This window comes from Corvus moneduloides, chromosome 3 (assembly GCF_009650955.1).
Source record: "Corvus moneduloides isolate bCorMon1 chromosome 3, bCorMon1.pri, whole genome shotgun sequence".
Taxonomy (NCBI): Eukaryota; Metazoa; Chordata; class Aves; order Passeriformes; family Corvidae; genus Corvus; species Corvus moneduloides.
In genome coordinates this window covers 175,716-193,258 of record NC_045478.1, presented here as the reverse complement: position 1 = coordinate 193,258, position 17,543 = coordinate 175,716, and the positions used below count along the sequence as shown (strand labels likewise).

The 17,543-nt window shown below is 49.2% G+C and overlaps 1 protein-coding gene across 2 annotated transcripts in view; it reads left to right on the top strand.

Annotated features, from left to right (window-relative positions):
* Nucleotides 1–17,543, top strand: part of NRBP1 (nuclear receptor binding protein 1) — a 33,665-nt gene that overhangs the window by 15,067 nt on the left and 1,055 nt on the right. Inside the window, exons 8-16 of one of the 2 annotated variants that reach the window (XM_032103094.1) lie at nt 3,750–3,773; nt 12,782–12,865; nt 13,122–13,180; nt 14,289–14,387; nt 14,461–14,593; nt 14,893–14,995; nt 16,956–17,006; nt 17,101–17,236; nt 17,323–17,376. In XM_032103094.1, the coding sequence (XP_031958985.1) occupies nt 3,750–3,773; nt 12,782–12,865; nt 13,122–13,180; nt 14,289–14,387; nt 14,461–14,593; nt 14,893–14,995; nt 16,956–17,006; nt 17,101–17,236; nt 17,323–17,376 (743 nt within the window). The remainder of the gene's footprint in view (nt 1–3,749; nt 3,774–12,781; nt 12,866–13,121; nt 13,181–14,288; nt 14,388–14,460; nt 14,594–14,892; nt 14,996–16,955; nt 17,007–17,100; nt 17,237–17,322; nt 17,377–17,543) is intronic. The other variant, XM_032103095.1, reaches the window with a different exon arrangement.

Sequence of the window (17,543 nt, the reverse complement as noted above, 5' to 3'; positions counted from 1 at the left end):
AGACAGACTGCCCAAACAGAAAAAGGCATCTACTCCTTTCCAGGTTCCCTGGCATGATAGGCATGTATGTACATGTGCTTGTCCACATCAGATGTGCCAGAGACTGGGAGCAGAATTCACTGGTGATTGGAGCCCTGTCAGGTGCAGGAAAGACTGATACTGGGATACTGTTTGCCTTTTAGCCTCTTCTTTAATGTTGTGTCTCAAGGGGCTGACCCAGGAAATGATGCTGAAACTGTGAAGTTTTGTAGGCACATCATCTGTGGGTTTTTATGTTAATACACACAGAGTTCTCCTCCCAGCACTGTGGAGCTTTGGGAGCTGCCTGGGAAGCTGTGTCCATGAGGGCCACAAGAGTGCTGCTTGTAGCAACCCGTGTTTATAATAAAGTGGACAGGCTGTGACTGCAGCGAGCAGTTTGTCCTGACATCCTTACCCAGTATCCCTCCCGTGGGCCTGCCTTCAGGCTGCTGAGCTGCCCTGCACCTGACTGGCACAGACATGCCCTGCTTGGGCAGCCACCCTGTGTGGAAATGGTTTATTTCATAAGTAAGCAGTGATGTTCCTGGCAGTGCAATGCATCCTTGCATGCTCTGTTTTTTCCTGCTATTCCCATGTCTCTAAAAATCTGTCTGCAGTCAGGATGCATTACGTCACACCTTGACATGACCTTTCAAGGGACAGCTTTGCTACCTGTTGTTCAACTTCTGCAAGTATTCTCGATCTGAGGAGCAGGTCTTTGTTTTCCTGGAGTTGTTGTCTGTGTGAGTTCTGCTTTGATGTGGCAATGTACAGGGAAAGAGGCTCTGCATCACCTGTCATCCAGAAATAGCCTCTCCATCAGCTGCAGACCTGTGGCTTTTCTTCCCATCAAAGAACTCCTACGTTGTTGTTTTGTTCCAGAATTGGGGTAGCAGATTTGTGCATGTACCAGGGAGACAGGGTCATGGCAGGAGGAGCACTCTGCCCCCGACCTGCCTGTAAACTTGGGGACTTGCTCTTCACACAGACTGATGTCATCGTGTCATCACACAGACTTTAGACTTTGTCCCAAGTGGGAGAAATTTCCAGGAGTGTGTACATCTAGTACCCGTATGCTGGCAAACTCCCTGGCATTCAGTTCAGACTGATGGGAAGACTTGAGTACTCAAGAAATCATCTTTTTTAGTGTGCTTTCAAAGTATCATGCAGCTGCCATCTTTCTGCAGGGCAGCCAGTGCTGTCTGTAAAACCAAACTCATGGAGCTTGCATTGGAGCCATGGCTTTCACCAGAGGGAGATCCTGCAGGTCATTAGACCTGCTGTGCCCAGAGCATGCAACTCCAGTGGTGCATTCAGAGGCTGTGTAGAAGGAAGATGGCTCTTCAGGTGTGGGGTACAAATGGTGGCCTCAGCACAGTTACACCTTTGCTTCCTACAGTTTTATAGAGCTTTGCTTCTGTCAGGTGCAGCAGGAGGGACATGGCGGTCACACGCGTGTGCTCATGCCAGGAGTAGTGGGTGTCTGTGCTGTTACAGCTGCAGGATGTGCTGGAGTGTGTGCAGCTGCAGCGCTCAAATGCAGCTGTTCCTGAGCAGACCTCTCTGTTCCATAGCTGTGGGCTGCCTGGCCCACCTCATGTTCAGAAGTGAAGTGATTTATCTGGAAGATTCTGGTCCTTTCCTAAATTAAAAAAGGAGGTGAGTGCAAGTGGACTTGTGGTCAGAAGAGGAATTCTCCAGATGGGAAAGCTGTGGCTCCAGTGCAGGCTGGAATTAGAGTTGGCAGTGTTGCAGGATGTATCCTGTTCCTGCAGTGCCCACCCAACCAGAAGAGGCAAAGCTACATCGCCAGGACTGCTGGTTGTGTTGGAGCTTGGGCCTTTCTCCCTGGCACTGCTGCCTTCACAGTGCCAGATGGGCTGGGTTTGAGTTTGGGCCCTGGAATGACAGTTGCTCCAGGGTCACTGACAATGCCAGACATAAGTTTGCTGCTTCCTGTCCTTATTTGGTACAGCTGGCTGGTATCTGAGCATTTCCCTGTGTTTACTTAAAAGCAGCAGGGCAGTAGTTTCTATGGATTTATGGGGAACAAGGATTCAGTGCACTATGTTCTGTGCTTTGGTGCTGTCTCTGTCCCCAGTACTGTGCTGGGTGCTGCTCCCAGAGTTCCTCTCCCTGTGGCTTTGGCAAAGAGAATACTTGCTGAATGTGGGGCAAAAACCTGGCTAAGGCAGCTGCTGGTGTGCACTGCAGGACATCCTGCTGTCTGCCCGGGGAGGATGTGCCAGGAGAGCAGTGTCACACTGGAAATGTCTGGTAGTGGTTCCTGTGACACATGTTCAGGTGTGGGAACAGCCTTTTTGCTCCAAGCTGCTTCCTCAGATGCAGGAGCATGTGCACTGGCTGGACTGATCACTGTTTCTCTGTTCAGTATGTAAATCTGTGTGCTGGAGGTCAGCTGTGGAAGAAAAAGGGAGTGGGAAGGAGGAAAGATATTGCATACTGCTTAAATGCAAAAGCTATCCATAATCCATTCATTTGCTAACCTTTTTTTTTTTAGTGCCATAAAGTGCAGTTAATAGATTTAAGGAGAATAAGTTTCAAATGAGTGGGGAGCTTTGGAGAACTTGTCACGAGGATAGGAAAGACATTTACAGCTCTTAAACTTGCCACTGGTGTTCCCAGAGACTGGAATGTTCCACCTGCTTTGTGGAGCTGTGGTCAGATGAAAGCATTCCTTGTGATAAGTCCAAGTTGTGCCCTGTGTACTCTTCACAGAACCCACGTGCCACACAATTGTGCCTCCATGGGTGTCTGTGCTGTTTAACAAGGGGATATGCTGCCAGGTGTGTTCTTGGGACAGGCTACAGATGCTCTGAGTGTGGGGAGAACAGCGTGTACAGACAGGGTGCCTGGTGCTGCTGCCTGCTTGTGTTGGCATTGTTGGGAGCTGTTCGTGGAATTCTCACTGGCAGTATAAGAACCGTTCATGGGTGGAAAGAAGTGATGTGTTTGAACTAAAAGTCCTTTTGGGCAGCTCTTGGAGTGCCTCGGCAGAAGGGAGGCCTCAAGCTGGAGAGTCTCAGTGTCCTCTGGTACCCCTGAGACACAGCGAAGTATCAGCATGTGCTGAGTGAGACCTTGATGGAGCACAGAGGAAGCTCCGTGGAGCGCAGTGCAGATTTCCCACTTGTGCCTCCAAGTATTGCTGCTTGTGCATTTCTCCTGTCTGCACTACACCTGACTTTGGACTCAGTCTGTATTTAGTTGTGTCTGCTCAGAGTCTGCCCTCAATTCCAGGCCATGGAGCCAGGACTCTTATGGGTGTTAGCTCTGCTGTGGCATCATGGGGCCAGATGTGTAAGTGTGGGTTCTTCTGTTGAGATCTGTGGCCAGAAGCTGCTGGGATATAGAGAAAGGGAATTTTCTGATGAGGGGGTGGGGCGGGTGGGGCTAAGGGACCGTAGGACACTCACAGAAGAACAGAATTTCCAGCTTCTTGGTCTCAGAGTCAGCCATAATCTTCTGCTTGGTCAGAGATGCCTTGTCTCCCCTGCCCAGTCTGGTTCTCAGGTAGAAACTCTGACGTTCCTTAGGTAAATTTCTTTTGAAGAGGTGGCTGGAGGCAGGGCCTGGTGCTCAGTCCTGTCCCTGTGTGCCCTGACTCTGACCCAGCTGTCTCTATGGATGTAAGTGCTTTGCTGTTCACCAACTCATTGACTTTATCTCGTTTTACTTCCCGCTCACGGGCTGCTCTGTTACAACAGTCTTTCATAGGATATTTGCTAATGGTGAGCAAACTTCTCCGCTCCTGTGATGTGACTCCACTTATGTCATGTACATGATTTTATCTCTGTGTGTATCTGTATATATATATATATTTATATATATATGTGTGTGTATATCTATATTTGTAACACACAAACATACACACTGATCTATTTACAGTGTTCCCTTGCTATAAGGCTGTGTGTAAAACTGTTTGGCTTAGGTGCATCCTGCTTGGAGAGCTTGTGTTCTGTGCTGGGATGCAAACTGTTCCTTGTGCTCTTGGCCAGAGCCTTACAGAGAGGGAGCACTGCCCTTTGTGAAGTCTCCTGGTTGTTAGTTTTCTCCCTCTCCATGTTCTTAGCGTGTGCTAGTCCACGGGCCCTGTGCATGCTGGCTCCTGCATGTCAACAAGCCATGCCTTGTTCTGAGCTCTTCCCAGCTGAACTTCCCACGTCCATTAGGCTCTTCCCTGCTGCTGCTCTGCTGCCCTTGGCTGGGACCCAGCCCTGGACTAGCCCCCACTGTGTGCTTGGCTATCCAATTGCTTGCTTGTAGTTTGAACTCCTTAGATGTGTTGGTTTTAAGATGAATGTTTCAGTGAATGTGTCTGGCTCCTGATGGCCAGAGCCGTCCTGCCCCAAATGAGTCCCTGGGTTGAAGTAAGCTTGGCTATTGATGCTTCCCCAGACAAATCTCTGGTTTTGGGGAGATCTGTGCATATGAGGAGGGAGTTGGGCTGGTGGGAGCCAGAGAAGGATTTGAGTGCTGCAATTTGTAACTCTATTGCATAGAACACCATGTTATATTTAAAATAATTATTTATTTTATTTTTTGCCATCAGGGTTATTCTCGATGGTTAGAGTTTGTTTCTACTGAGTTGGGAACCTACCAACCGTCAGCTGGAAGTGGTGGAAAGGGGAAGGGCCTGACCAGATGGGCTCTGTGCCTTCCAGGTGTTGGCGGGAGGACCCGCTGTGCCACTCTGCATCCCCAGCTGATCAGAGGCTCCCATAAAGCTAAATCTGAGATCTGGTGTAGCTGAGGGGGATGGTGACGTAGTTAGGGCTTGCATCCTGAGGAGGGCAGGTGTCCCTGGGGATGGCTGCAGGCTGGGCAGGATGGCAGAGCAGCAGCAAGCAGACTGGTCCAGGAAAAAGCCCACAAAATGGGAGCCTGACTGAGCCTGGGCTCAGCCACACTGAGGGCAGCAAGGCTGAGGGCTGGCCAGCCATTTCTCCAGAATGAAGTCACCCCTGTGAACGGAACCAAAGGCCTGTTCTAGAAGGGCAGGAAGTTCTAGAAGGGCAGGAGGGGCCTGAGCCAGCACTCGGCAGGCGTAAGGAGATGCTGTGGTACCTCACCTGCGTTGGAACAGCATCAGATGGCCTTGGAATACTGAGCTTTCCTGGATGGTTAGTTGTGAGCTTGTTCTAACAGTCTGTTGTACCAAGAGGTACTGTTGATACAAGAGCTGGGAATTGTTTAAGCCATAGATCTTGAACAGTGATTTGCATTTGAAAACACTAAATATAGGGTGTAAGGCTCCTGTTTTGCTTGAGCATTGAGCTAATGAGGCTGTGAGTGACATGCTTTCATAACTAATCTTACTTTAGTCATCACTTCACTCCCTTGGATTTTGTTGCCTGATTTTTGAATGTCATGCTGGTTTCCACATTCTTAACAGACACCTGAGGTGATGTAGAAATAAGAGGTTAGTAGGATATTTTGGATCTGGCTTTTTTATTTTTTCAACTATGGCAAGTGTGATTTTAAAGGAAAAACAATGGATAATTGAAGTCATCAGGCAGAAAAATCTGCCATAAAAATGGCATGTTGGCATTGATTTAGGAAGATGTAACATGAATTGAAGTACTTTAGCTTTTCTAACTGTACGGTTTTATGTGTGAGTCAAGCACATTCTCTACCAAGCCAAACATTTTTGGTTCCTTAGAAACTTGGCAAAACTAAGGCAGATATTAGTAAGGTTTGTCTGTGACTACAGGTGCTGCTGGTAATGAGATTGGGCAAAGAAATAGTTTTGAGTGGAACTTTTTGTCTAGAAGGCTTCAGAAAGTCCAAGGTCAGATCCAGGCTACTTTTTGGGGGGGGGGGGCTGGCTTTTTTTTTAAAAGCTTTGTCTGCCACGGGTCTGTGTTGTCTGTGAGGCTCTTGGTGTAAAAGTCTGTCTCCAAGTGAAGACGCTTCTCATTTGGGTTGTTCTTGAGAAACCGTTGAACAAACTGGGTTGAATAGCATGAGGTTGATTTTAATTGTAATGGTACAATGCTGTAGCTGCTGCTGTGATTACTAGAGTGGCAGAAACAGTTCCAGAGAGCTGCCCTGGGTTTTTCTGTAAGCACAGATCTCAAGGTAGGAGTAGCAGCCATGGGTGAGTGGCAGTCCATGGGTTCTGTCCGTGCTGGAAGTTCCAGGTGCCTCCTGCTGACCACATGTTCAGTGTGTGTGTCTGGGGGAGGGTGGTGGGATTTCAAGGTCCAATTTAGTGGTAAGAACTGGTGACCTTGGTGGCAAAGATGTTCCTTCTATGCTGTGACAGTAATAAACTAATTTTTATTTTGCAGAAGATTTAAAAGCTGGCTGCTGCTCCTAGTACTTACTTCCCTAGCTCAGTGTACCCTCTGTGTGGTTCACCTCATTCATGAAAACACCAGAAAACTATGATCATCTAGACTGGTTGTTGTTTTCAGTTAAATAGGATATTTTAAAAGGTTTAAATGTCTCGGTTCAGTGCTGCCGGTTATGAAATATCCATTTTCTGAGGTCATTGTTATTTCTGTGTTGCATCAAAGGCATTGCTGCTTCAGTTCTGTTTGGCTCTGTTTTTTCTCTGCTTTTATGTGACTTTCCCAATGGGTATGGGTATGTGGATTATAGTCATCCAGGTCTTCATTCACCCATTCTGATATTATCATTGCAGTTGCAGGTGTCTTCTCCTTTCAGGGCCCTTTGATTGAAGGCTTCGGGAACCTCAGCAGTTTAGGAAGCTCCTTTGTGCCAGTTCTGGAAAGATCACTTAAACACAAACAAGCAAGGGCAGCCTGTGGTGGCTGGCTCTGCCTGAGCAGGGAGTGAGCTGTCTTCTCAAGAGGTCTCTCCCAACCTGGACAGGTTTCTGGTTTAGGTGTGGAACTGTGTGGGCCAAGCCGTGTTTGCACTCTGACACCTGCTTCCACGGGTGAACTTCGCTGTGGGTTAAATCTCCCAAAGTCCCTTTGGCATTTTGTGGAACAATGATAATCACAGATGTGGAGTTTGAAATTTGGGAAAGTTGTACTTGAAATTCTTGAACTTGTGGACCCTAATTGCATTTTAGAATGTGCATTTATATTGGTTCAATCCCTGTTTCTGCTAAGCAGAGCTGCTCACAACAGATCATTTTCACAGTCATGTTTCTGAGGACTTGTTTTCTAGTATATGTCTGTCTTCTGGGAGTAGATGATTCCTCCAGAGTAGCTCAGTCAGTAGCATTTCAGTGAATGTCTGTTCTTGTTTTTTCTGATTGCATGTAACTCTTGCAGTGTGATGTGAAGATGTATATCTTTTTCATATCAATATTGCATTGCAGTTAGATGGTGTAGCCCAAGCAGGGGATTGCACGGTCAGTGAGACCTTCATTCTTCTGGTCTAGAATGTGGAACTTGGTTTTGGGTGCAGATTTCAGATCTCTCAACACTTTGTTAGGGATGAAGTTGTTTGTATCATGAACTCTTCCAGATAAAGTGCCAATAAGCTCCTAAGTCCCTGCTTAAAAGCCTTCATGCAGCCAGGATTGACAGGTACTAATCTTACAGCTCTTCTTTATCTGTTCTTGTTTTTCCTGCTCTGCCTACTTCCACTTTCTGCTTCCATGTAATGGGTGTGGTCAAACACGTCAACTTAGAACCCGAAATATTCTTTTAAATACAAAAATACCACCTGCTTGCTTCATGAGAAATGTGACACAGTGTGATCATGTCCCTCTGTGGCTCATTGACAGGAGTGTGTGCCCTTGTCCCAAAAGTAGCTGATGATGCCCTGGGCTGCATTAGGCAAAGCCTCGCCAGAGGAGGGAGGGCATGTTCCTGGCCCTCTGCTCAGCGCTCTGGACCCCGGGCATTCTCAGTGTGGTGGTGGCACAAGGACAGGCTGCCCAAGGCAGTGATGGAGTCTCCATCCTTGGAGTTACCCAAAAGCCACCTAGACATGGTCCTGGGCAGCCAGCTCTGGGTGTCCTTGCTGGAACAGGGGGGTTGGACAAGGTGACCTCCACAGGTCTCTTCCCACATCAACCATGCCATGATTTTGATTCTGCATTAGTTACTGTGGAGAGTAGCCTTCTCCAGTTTTTGTGTGACACTAACTCTCTGTTGCCAGTACCACTGATTCTGCTCCAGCAGTGTTTCCTCTGGAGTGAACCATGGGCAGTGTTTTAGAGGATGTAGTGGTTTCCTGCTGGGAAGCAATGTCAGTAGATGTGGCAGGAGTGCATATGTGTGTAAGCAGATGGGGAGCTTTACCTGGCACTGGGAACAGTGTGTAGTGAACTTTTCATACACTGAACCTATTTGCCTCTTCAGTTAATGATACTCAACTGTTAAAAATAATAAAATCCTGTTGCTTCTAGTGACTCAGGGTTGCAGACATTTTGCAAATGCTGTTTGCAATCCCTGATAGAGATGTGAGGGCTGTAGGGAGCTTTTATGTGATCAGCATAAATCTGACACTTCTTCCTGTTTGACTCTTTGTTTAATGGCTGTATGCTTTTTGTGCCAAATAGCTTCCTAGTTCCTTATTTTCTAGGCCTTGCCCTCCCTAATAAAAAAGCTTTTGTTATCACTGTGTGCAGAGAAAGCAAACTGTGTAACGTCATGGGTTTGTGCAGTCTTGTACCCTTTTGCAGGAATGAAAAGTGTCTGGGGCATATGAGTGCAGGGGATAATAATGTGGCCTCATGTCTCTCCTGGCCCTGTGGTCACCCCTTTATAGCTGCAGAGGTCATCTTGGGTTCAGTTGATAATTTCTGGGTCCCTGGTGGTACAGCAGTTAATTGTCCCATTGATAGCTTGCACAGCAAGCCTGGGACAATCTTACAGCTCAGTTGTTGATCCTTCTCACTGACACCTGGTTTCCCCCTGCTTTCTGTTGGACAGGGCACTGAGCCCTTTGCTGAGGAACGGAGTCATGTTCTGCTTTGCAGCATGCTGACATGCTTGCAAGAACCTGAGCAGCTCAGTGGCTGCTGCAGGAGGAGAGGCAGAGCCATGGGACAAGGCCATGGGGGGGGCTGTGGGACAGGCTATCTTTCCTGCCTGCAAGGAGGAAGTTCTGAATGCAGAATAAAGGCAAGTGTGAGATGGACACTGCACAAGAGGGAAATGTCCTCTGCAGCATCGAGTGTTCCAGAGCAGGGGGCTGTAGGCCCAGGCACCTCTGCTAAACCTGCTGTGGGGACAGCTAGGAAGGAATGCCACCATTGCCCTTAGCTGGCACTGCTAACAACCAGTGGGTGCACAGGTTGTCCACTTATTCTGGCCAGCTCTTTGTATGTTTTTGAGGGTTTGGGAAGTCTGACCAGCTACAGCATGTTACTGTAGGAATGCTGATTATCTCTTTTTATGCTTTTATTGTCAGATTGAGTTCAGCTTGTCAATGACAGGTTGCTTGTCCTACCCTCTGCTGTGCTTCACATCTCTTCCTATGACCTGCCCTGCTCAGACACCGTATTTGGCTGAATCTTTTTCTAAAATTAATCTCTGCTAATTGCACACCAGATTTGTCAATCCCATGGGGCTGTGTCTTGTAATCTGCCCCTTGTAGTCACCTTCTTGTGGCTGAGAAAGACACATCCATTATTGTTGGTGATCTGACTTTCCTTTGTGGTCTTCATCATTTGTCTCACTTAACATAACCATCCTCAGCCTTCATCCATCCAATGATGCACATCGTGGAGCCAGTTTGAGAATATAGGAATAGGTAGCACATAGCAGCTGTGTGTGCGTCGGGTAGGACAACATGTGTCAGAGTAATTTCTGGTGTGTGTTCTTACCTTGTACAATCAGGAGGTTGGTTTAAAATGTAGGCTCAGGTGAAGCTCTCAAGCCCATCAGTGCTAAGTGACCCATGCACCAAGATGACCTGCAATAGTGACCAGACCAAACCCAAAGTTTCTTGTCTTAGCATCTAAAATCCTGTTACAGTTGTAACAGCACTTCTGCCTGCTGTGTTGGGCACACCTGCAGGGAGTTTTTCAGAGCTGACCTCAGAAGCAGGTTGTGCTGTCAGTGATACATAGGGCAGAACTGTGTCTGGCAGGGCTGTCCCTGCTTAGCTCTGAGAAACATAGGAGATTCTGGGGGTCTGATATCATTGATCCTGTGCTGCCTCAGCTCTGCGATAACAGAGTGAGGTGACACCTGTCACTTCAGTCAAGCTGCACATGAGCTGGGATATAAATGGCTGGAACAGGCAGATTCCCTGCCAAGTGTGGCTGATCAAACCCAGCCACAGAGACAATCTCTGCAACAGTGATGGAAAAACACTCCAGTGGGACTCAGCAAGTTACGAAGCACAAGGACCAGAGTACCAGAGGGGACAGGTCCCTGGCTGACCCACAGCAGCAAATTCAGAGCTGCCTGTATGTCAGTTCTCTGTATCTGAGTTGGAGGTTCCCACAGACAGGGCGAGCTTGGTTCTTTCCAGAAATGCTGGTGCTACTGCAGAAGGTCTGTAAGACCTGGATGCAGAGTAGCTCATTATCAAGGCTGGCTGGACCTCATTAAGGACACTGTAGATGGAGGCTGGGCTTCCACTCTACCTGCCTGTCTGGTATGGGAGTGTGTCAGCTGTCACCGCTGAGCTTTCTGTTGATAATCTGTTCTGTGATTGATTACTGCCTCAACCCTGTCCTTAAATGGGCTCAGGAGCCAAGAACAGAGTGCCTGGATAGTGGACTGGACCATCCAACATGTGGTATTAATAGGTTTTAAAGACACACTGGAAAATGAAGCTGATCACAACATTGTGTGGAGGGTGACTTTATCTTTGTCTGGTTCTGCTCCATATTTGGCAGAACCAGGTTGTTGAGTTTTTGGTTCCTGTTTCCTTTTGCAATGCGTTTTACTGATAGAAAGGCAAGAACAAATAGAAGAGTTAAAAATAAGTTATTTTGTGTCTCCAGATTGTCTAGTTCACCACTGGGAATCCCTCTGACATGCCTGCAGTAGCTGCAGGTTTAACAGGTATCACAAACATCTGTATGATAGTTCCTGTACACTGCATTGGGCACAGAGACATCCAGGATCCCATAAACAACAATATAAATCTGATGTTAGAACAGAAGGGTTTCTGAGGCCTTAAATACTCTCTTTAGAAGGCCTGGTATGAGAACCCAGTGTGCTGGACAAGCCACAGGTGCTTTACTCTGTGTTCCAAGTCTGGCACTGGATGGATGTGTGGTGACAGGGTTGGGGCTAAGGGGTTGGCTCCAGCAGCACAGGAACACATCCTGTCCAGTCCATAGGACTGGACAAACTCCAGTTGTAACTGACTCAGGAATGCAAAATACAAAGGTGCATAAAAGTCCAGAGCTCATCATTTGGGTACTGACGAGGATCAGGCATTTGCTGGCTCCTCAAGGGAGGCTTTGAGCTTCTTGTCATGTGGGGGGTGTTGAGATCCTTTGGGTCAGAGTCCCCAGTAGAGAGAACTGGTGTGATTGTGCATGGCCGTGGCTAGAACTTGTCCAAAGCAGTCAGTGTCACTGGGAAAACAGAACAGGTCCTAGGAGAAGGCAAAGAATGTAGCTTATGCTGCTTGGTGATGTGAAGGTGAGAGGATCTGGTGATGTCTGGGAACAGGTGAGCACTAGGAATGAAGTCATCTTGCTGGACTCTTAGGATCAGAGCTAACACAGGGAACAGGAAGCAGTTACTTGTGAATGGTTGGTTGGTAAAGAAGCCCCTAGCTATTGGAGCAAGCTCTGCTTCCAGTGCTCGGATCGGGTTATATGATTGGGTATGTGTGACACAGCAAGGCTGAGCTGAGTTACCAAGGGAGATCCTTCTTGTCTGACTAGAGCCCAAAGAACATCTTTCCTCTGAGACTGGTAACTAGTCACTCAGCTGGGAATCCTCTTGGGTGTGGAAAAATACAAGTGGTTTGGCACATCCTGTGTCAGCCCACATTGTGCGAGCACAGACCAGGACTGATTTTGATTGTCCAGGAGGGTGACCAGGTGGGACATGGGCCTGAGACTCTGGGACTGGGCGCATTCCAGTGTGACAGTAGAACTTCAAATGGGTGGTGGCTCTGTGCCTCCTGCCCGCCTCCGTGTTTCTCCCTGACAGAGACAGCTGCTTAGTTTTGGAGAGTTGTTTTCAGTCTCTGCAGAGGTGGCTGTCCCACAGGCTTATCTTTCACGGGCGTCCATATTTGTGCTCTGCTCACTGTTATTGTGGCTGCAAGTTATTTCCTCCCCATAGCTCCAAGTGGTTTGTGGAGGTGCTGGCTGCTGGGAGGTTCTGCTGTCTGGGTGGGCACCTCCCCTCCTTCAGCAGCTTGGCTTGATTCTTGTCTGGAGGTACTTTGGCACCAGGATCCTCCTGATACATGGAAGAGACGCCTCGTAGGTCCAGCCTCCCAGAACCCCGAGGTGGTGACCAATTGCAGTGACCTTGGCATCTCTGGCTGTTCCTCAGGCTGCTGTTCTGAACGAGTTGCTTGTGACAAATGCTATAGATCTGATTGAATTTAGGCATTTCAACTGGGAGTTGTTCCCAGCTTGTCTTCCCAGTAGGCAGCAGCTGTGGTCTCCAGGTTTTCCCTTGGAGAGTGATGCTAAGCTGCCAAGGAAACAATGCAGGAATGTATTGGGGCAGGTGACAAGAGATGAGGACTTCGAAGACTCACCTTAATGCCACCATTCTGCCCCTTTGGGCACCAAGGGCCTGGAGTTGCAGGTGTTCCCTGGGATTTCATCAGGAATGGGCTATGGTTTCCTGTATCCTAAGCATTCCTGGTTTTCTTCTAGTGGCACCAGACACAATTAACAACCATGTGAAGACCTGTCGTGAGGAGCAGAAGAACCTGCACTTCTTTGCCCCGGAATATGGAGGTATGGCGTGGCTGTGGCTGCAAGCCCAGGGTTTTTTTGGCCTTAATGATGCTTCCAAGCTGCTCTGCACCTTGCTCTCAGCTCCAGGCTCCTGACAGATGGCACCTTAACAGTTCTGAGCCATTTGCCTGCTGAAATGCTTCATCTCTGTTCTTTGGTAGCAGAGGAGGCAGAAGCTGCAGGACTGTCCCAGTCTGGTGCAGTGGTGCTGCTGAGTGCAGAGCTGACTGATAACAGTGCTATTTCTGTGTTACAGAAGTTGCCAATGTCACCACTGCTGTGGACATCTACTCCTTTGGGATGTGTGCACTGGAGGTAAGTGTTGAACATGGGCTGTGGGACAGAAATGATGAATCTCAGGAAAGAGATAGCTCTGGAAAGGCTGTGGCCATGGGTGGGTTTGCTCGGTGACAAGTGTGTTTTTTGCTCAGAGCCAAGTGCACTTTGCCTTGGAGGGATCCCTATGGAGGCTCCCCCAAGTGCCTCACTGAGAAGTAAATGGCTCAGTGATTTGCAGTGCTTCCCAAAATTCCTAACAGGTAATGAATTACTTAGGCAGGTCTTAGCCAGTCCTGAAGTGGGACCCACTGGCTGGAAGGAAATGTCCTGCTGCAAGACTGTTATGTATGTGCTCAGTGCCTGGGGTGTCTGGAGCAGAGGACAGCTGCAGTCTAATTGCTTTTCTGGGCTATCCTGTGCCCATCTGCTACAGATGTTGATTGCAGTCAATGTGTCTGACATACCTGGTCGTAGCAGCTTCGTGCTTCCTCTGTCCTTGCAGTCAGTAGATCCAAGTCCAGGTAATGGGAGTTGTTGTTAGGTGTATTTTCTGAGAATTATCAGAAAGAGCCAACACAAGGAACCCTCAAACCTGTGCTGCACGTTCCATAAGTGAACCCAGGAAGAGAACTGTGAAAGATGCACTTTTAGGAAACAAAACTTAAGCTGAATGCAGAGATGTTCTCTGCAATATTTTCCAGCCTTTTCTAACTCAGAATCAATGTCTGTGTAGTTGGCTGGAGCCCATTCTTGATGAGTTGTGTGCTTGCTCTTGTTCTGTGATGCAGAGCTATTCACAGAACCTGAAGGGACACTGTCAGATCCTGGCAGTGATCCAGTCACCGCTTCATTATGGAATTACCAAACAGAATGACAGGCCAATGGATCATGAGGTTCAGAATGGAGACACTTACTGTCCAGGTTGTTGCTGGCAGAGCTCCCAGGGCTCCCGGGCAGTCTTTTGGGGTACTAGGTGCAAGCTGTTGTAATGAGACGCCATTCTCTCTGTCTCTCCAAATGTGACCTTAAGTACCCCCAAACAGCTTGGCTGTGGTGATCTCATGCTTGGCAGTGGTTTCCTTGAGCCTATCTTCCATGCAGTCTGCTATTCCCAGTGGAGTCTGATGCCCTACTCTGTTTGCAGATGGCAGTGCTGGAGATCCAGGGGAACGGGGAGTCGTCCTATGTGCCGCAGGAGGCCATCAACAGTGCCATCCAGCTGCTGGAGGATCCCCTGCAGCGGGTGAGCCAGGGGGTCAGCGCCCTGAATTGCTCTGGTGGCATTGCTTGTTGTCTCACGCAGGTTTTGTCTTTAGGAGTTCATTCAGAAGTGTCTAGAACAGGACCCTGGCAGGCGCCCCACGGCCCGGGAGCTCCTGTTCCACCAGGCGCTGTTTGAGGTGCCATCGCTGAAGCTGTTGGCTGCTCACTGCATCGTTGGGCACCAGCGTGAGTACAGAGCCCTGGGAGCCACGTCCCCACATCAGTCAGTGCTCTGCAGAGCCTTGCTGAGCTGTCAGTGCTCACCCCACTGAGCTGGCACCCTGGGAACGCCCCTCCCCACCCCCCTGCTTCTCTGCAGGTACCTGGCTGTCAGATGTGGTTGTGATTGCTGTGGGGCCAGGAGGGCCATGGTGCCTGACCTCCTCCGAGAGCATCGGAGAGCATAAGGCCTCTGCACTTTTCATTGCTTTTCTGAGGCTGGAGAGGAACTGCAATTGCTCTAACTTACTCCTTTTTTTTAATAGATATGATTCCTGAAAATGCTTTAGAAGAAATGACCAAAAACCTTGACATGAACGCAGTGTTGGCAGAGATCAATCATGAGGACAGGGAAGGAGTCAAGATGATGTGAGTCCCCGTGGTGTGCTCAGGGGGGCTGCCCAGGGAAGCAGTGCAGGGGCACTGGTGTGAGCACCACAGGCTCTGCCTGAGACTCTGCACATCAGCTTAGTGTTGGTGTTTCACCACTGACGGGGTGTTGCAATGGGGTCTCCTGCAACATGCATTAGGCAGCGAGGCCCATGGAAAGAAATAGGGACCCATTCTTGATAGAAGTTTCAGAGATCTTTATTCTCCAGCCACATGGCCGGGGTCCAGCCCAGGAACTCTTAATCATGGGAGCAGCAGGGTCCTCCCCAGGCAGGGGAACACAAAATAACCAGTGGTGAACAGGATTAGGGTACATGTGACCGGGGAGCAGGGAGACCCCGTGCCTGGGCCATGCCTCTACCCCAGGGTCCCCTCTCCCAGGACCCCATGGCAGGGGGGAGGAACCCCAACAACTGGGTGCCAATGGGAGCTGGTGGAGATGGAGGTGAAGGAGCAGTCACTGTCTGGGCACACACACTTCTGGGGAGGGTGATTCCTGGGTGGAAGGAGACCTTGCACCCATGTCCTGAGAGCAGATTATTTGCAGCTGAGATGAATTGTTCCCCAGATGGAGGGGTGAAATGAACACACTGTAGTTGGATCAGTCCCCAGCAAAACATGGCTGAACAGTTTGAGGAGGTGCTGGCAGTCACAGACTAGCCAGATGGTGTCCAGCACTTCAAAGAAAGGGCTTCCTCAGCATTTTCCTAATGGAGCTTCTTATTCCACACTATGCACTGGGAAAGGCAGTTGAGGCAGCTGTCAGTGACACACAGCACTACCTACACTGTAGGGGAGGCTCCCTGAGGGAGTGACTGTAGTACGTATGGAGCAAGCAGAGTGCCAAAAAGTGATGTACATTTTGGATAACAAAGCCTTGGCTAGTCGAGAGATTAGCTGAAGACTAAGATGTGAATACTGTATTCCCAGAGAAGCCTAGGGTGCTTCCAGGGGAGCCCAGAGTTCTGGGATGCTCAGGCTGCTGAACAAGAGTAACCAAGATGACAAAGAACAACACCTCCATCCGTATAAGTAGCTCTGTGAGCCACAGAGACCCTTCAAAAACCCGAGGTTCCAGTTGTCACAGCGCTAGGAAACAGTAGTATGGAATTCCCTTTGGAATGTTCTTGATATAAGTTCAAAATGGAGGACAACAAGTGAACAGCCAAAGCTGTGCAAGAGAGATCCTTTACGTACATGGGACGTCAATCTCTGCGGGCTTGGCTATCTGTGGGTATCAGCCTGGAACTCTCTTTTTGGTAGTGCTGTACCTCAGAGGTGCTGGAAAAGAAAGCAGCAACGACTTGAAATGTCAGCATCATTTCTGGATGGTTCATCAGACTGCCATGCAAACCAAGCTGCCAGAAAAAAATTGTAAAATTTGTTGAAAACTACTGCTGTGTTAGAGTATGGGATGATCCCAGCTGCTGGGGGTGTGGGAGGGGCTGGAGAGTGGTGTGGGATCTGAGGCAGGTATGCAGCCCATACCAGACTTGTGGGGCCGCAAAGCACTTGTGGATATCCTGTCAGGCTTCCAGCAGCTTTGCAGTCCTTGCCTCATCTCTGCAATGCTTTAGAGCAGCCTTGAGACAGGGGTTTGGCTGTTCCAAGTGTTTGTTGCAACCAGGGACCTGGTACGGCAGGTGTTTGTGAAACACCTGGCCAGGAACGGTGTCATTGGGCCAAATAACTGTGTGTTGGACAGTTCTGAGGGATGTGACACTGGCTCTGCCATAACTGCTGCCTCATCCTTAGCTCCTATGGATAGTTGTGTCCTTAAGGGAAGATTAGAGCTTGTCACACCAATAGCTGCCTCTGTCCACACCCATCCTGCCCATGGACACAGCCCAGGACATGGGGATTTGAAACTGCACCCCAAGAGACCCAAGTGGATGGTACTGTGAGATGATTTCTCATCTCAGGACATTTTGTTTTACAGTTTCTCACAATCTCCAGCTCTGGAGCTGGACAAGTTCCTGGAGGATGTGAGGTAAGAGGGGCTTTTTAAAAGACACGTTTCATTGTGTGGGAGACTGGAAAAAATTTGGAGAGGTGTAACCTGAGATGCTGCTCCTTCCTTGTAGGAATGGAATCTATCCCCTCACAGCTTTTGGGATGCCACGACCCCAGCAGCCCCAGCAGGTCGTGGTGAAATCTCCCATTGCTCCCCCGTCAGTGAAAACCCCAACCCCAGAGCCTGCTGAGGTGGAGACCCGCAAGGTGAGCGCTGGGGGCTCCGTCTCCCACTCCCATCGCCAGGCAGGTGTGTGGGGCAGCTGCTTATGGGGTCTGTGCCTCTGTTCCAGGTGGTACTGATGCAGTGCAACATCGAGTCTGTGGAGGAGGGGGTGAAGCACCACGTATGTTTCTACGTCTGGCTGAGCTGGGGGAGGCTGGGGCAGCTGTGCAGGGCTCATGGCTCTGATGTGCTGCGGGTGCCTGGGGGTAACCCTGCACTGCTGCAGCTGCCACTGTCAGGACCCAGAGCCTGAGCCAGGCCTGTGCCTGCTGCTGACCTGGCTTCCAG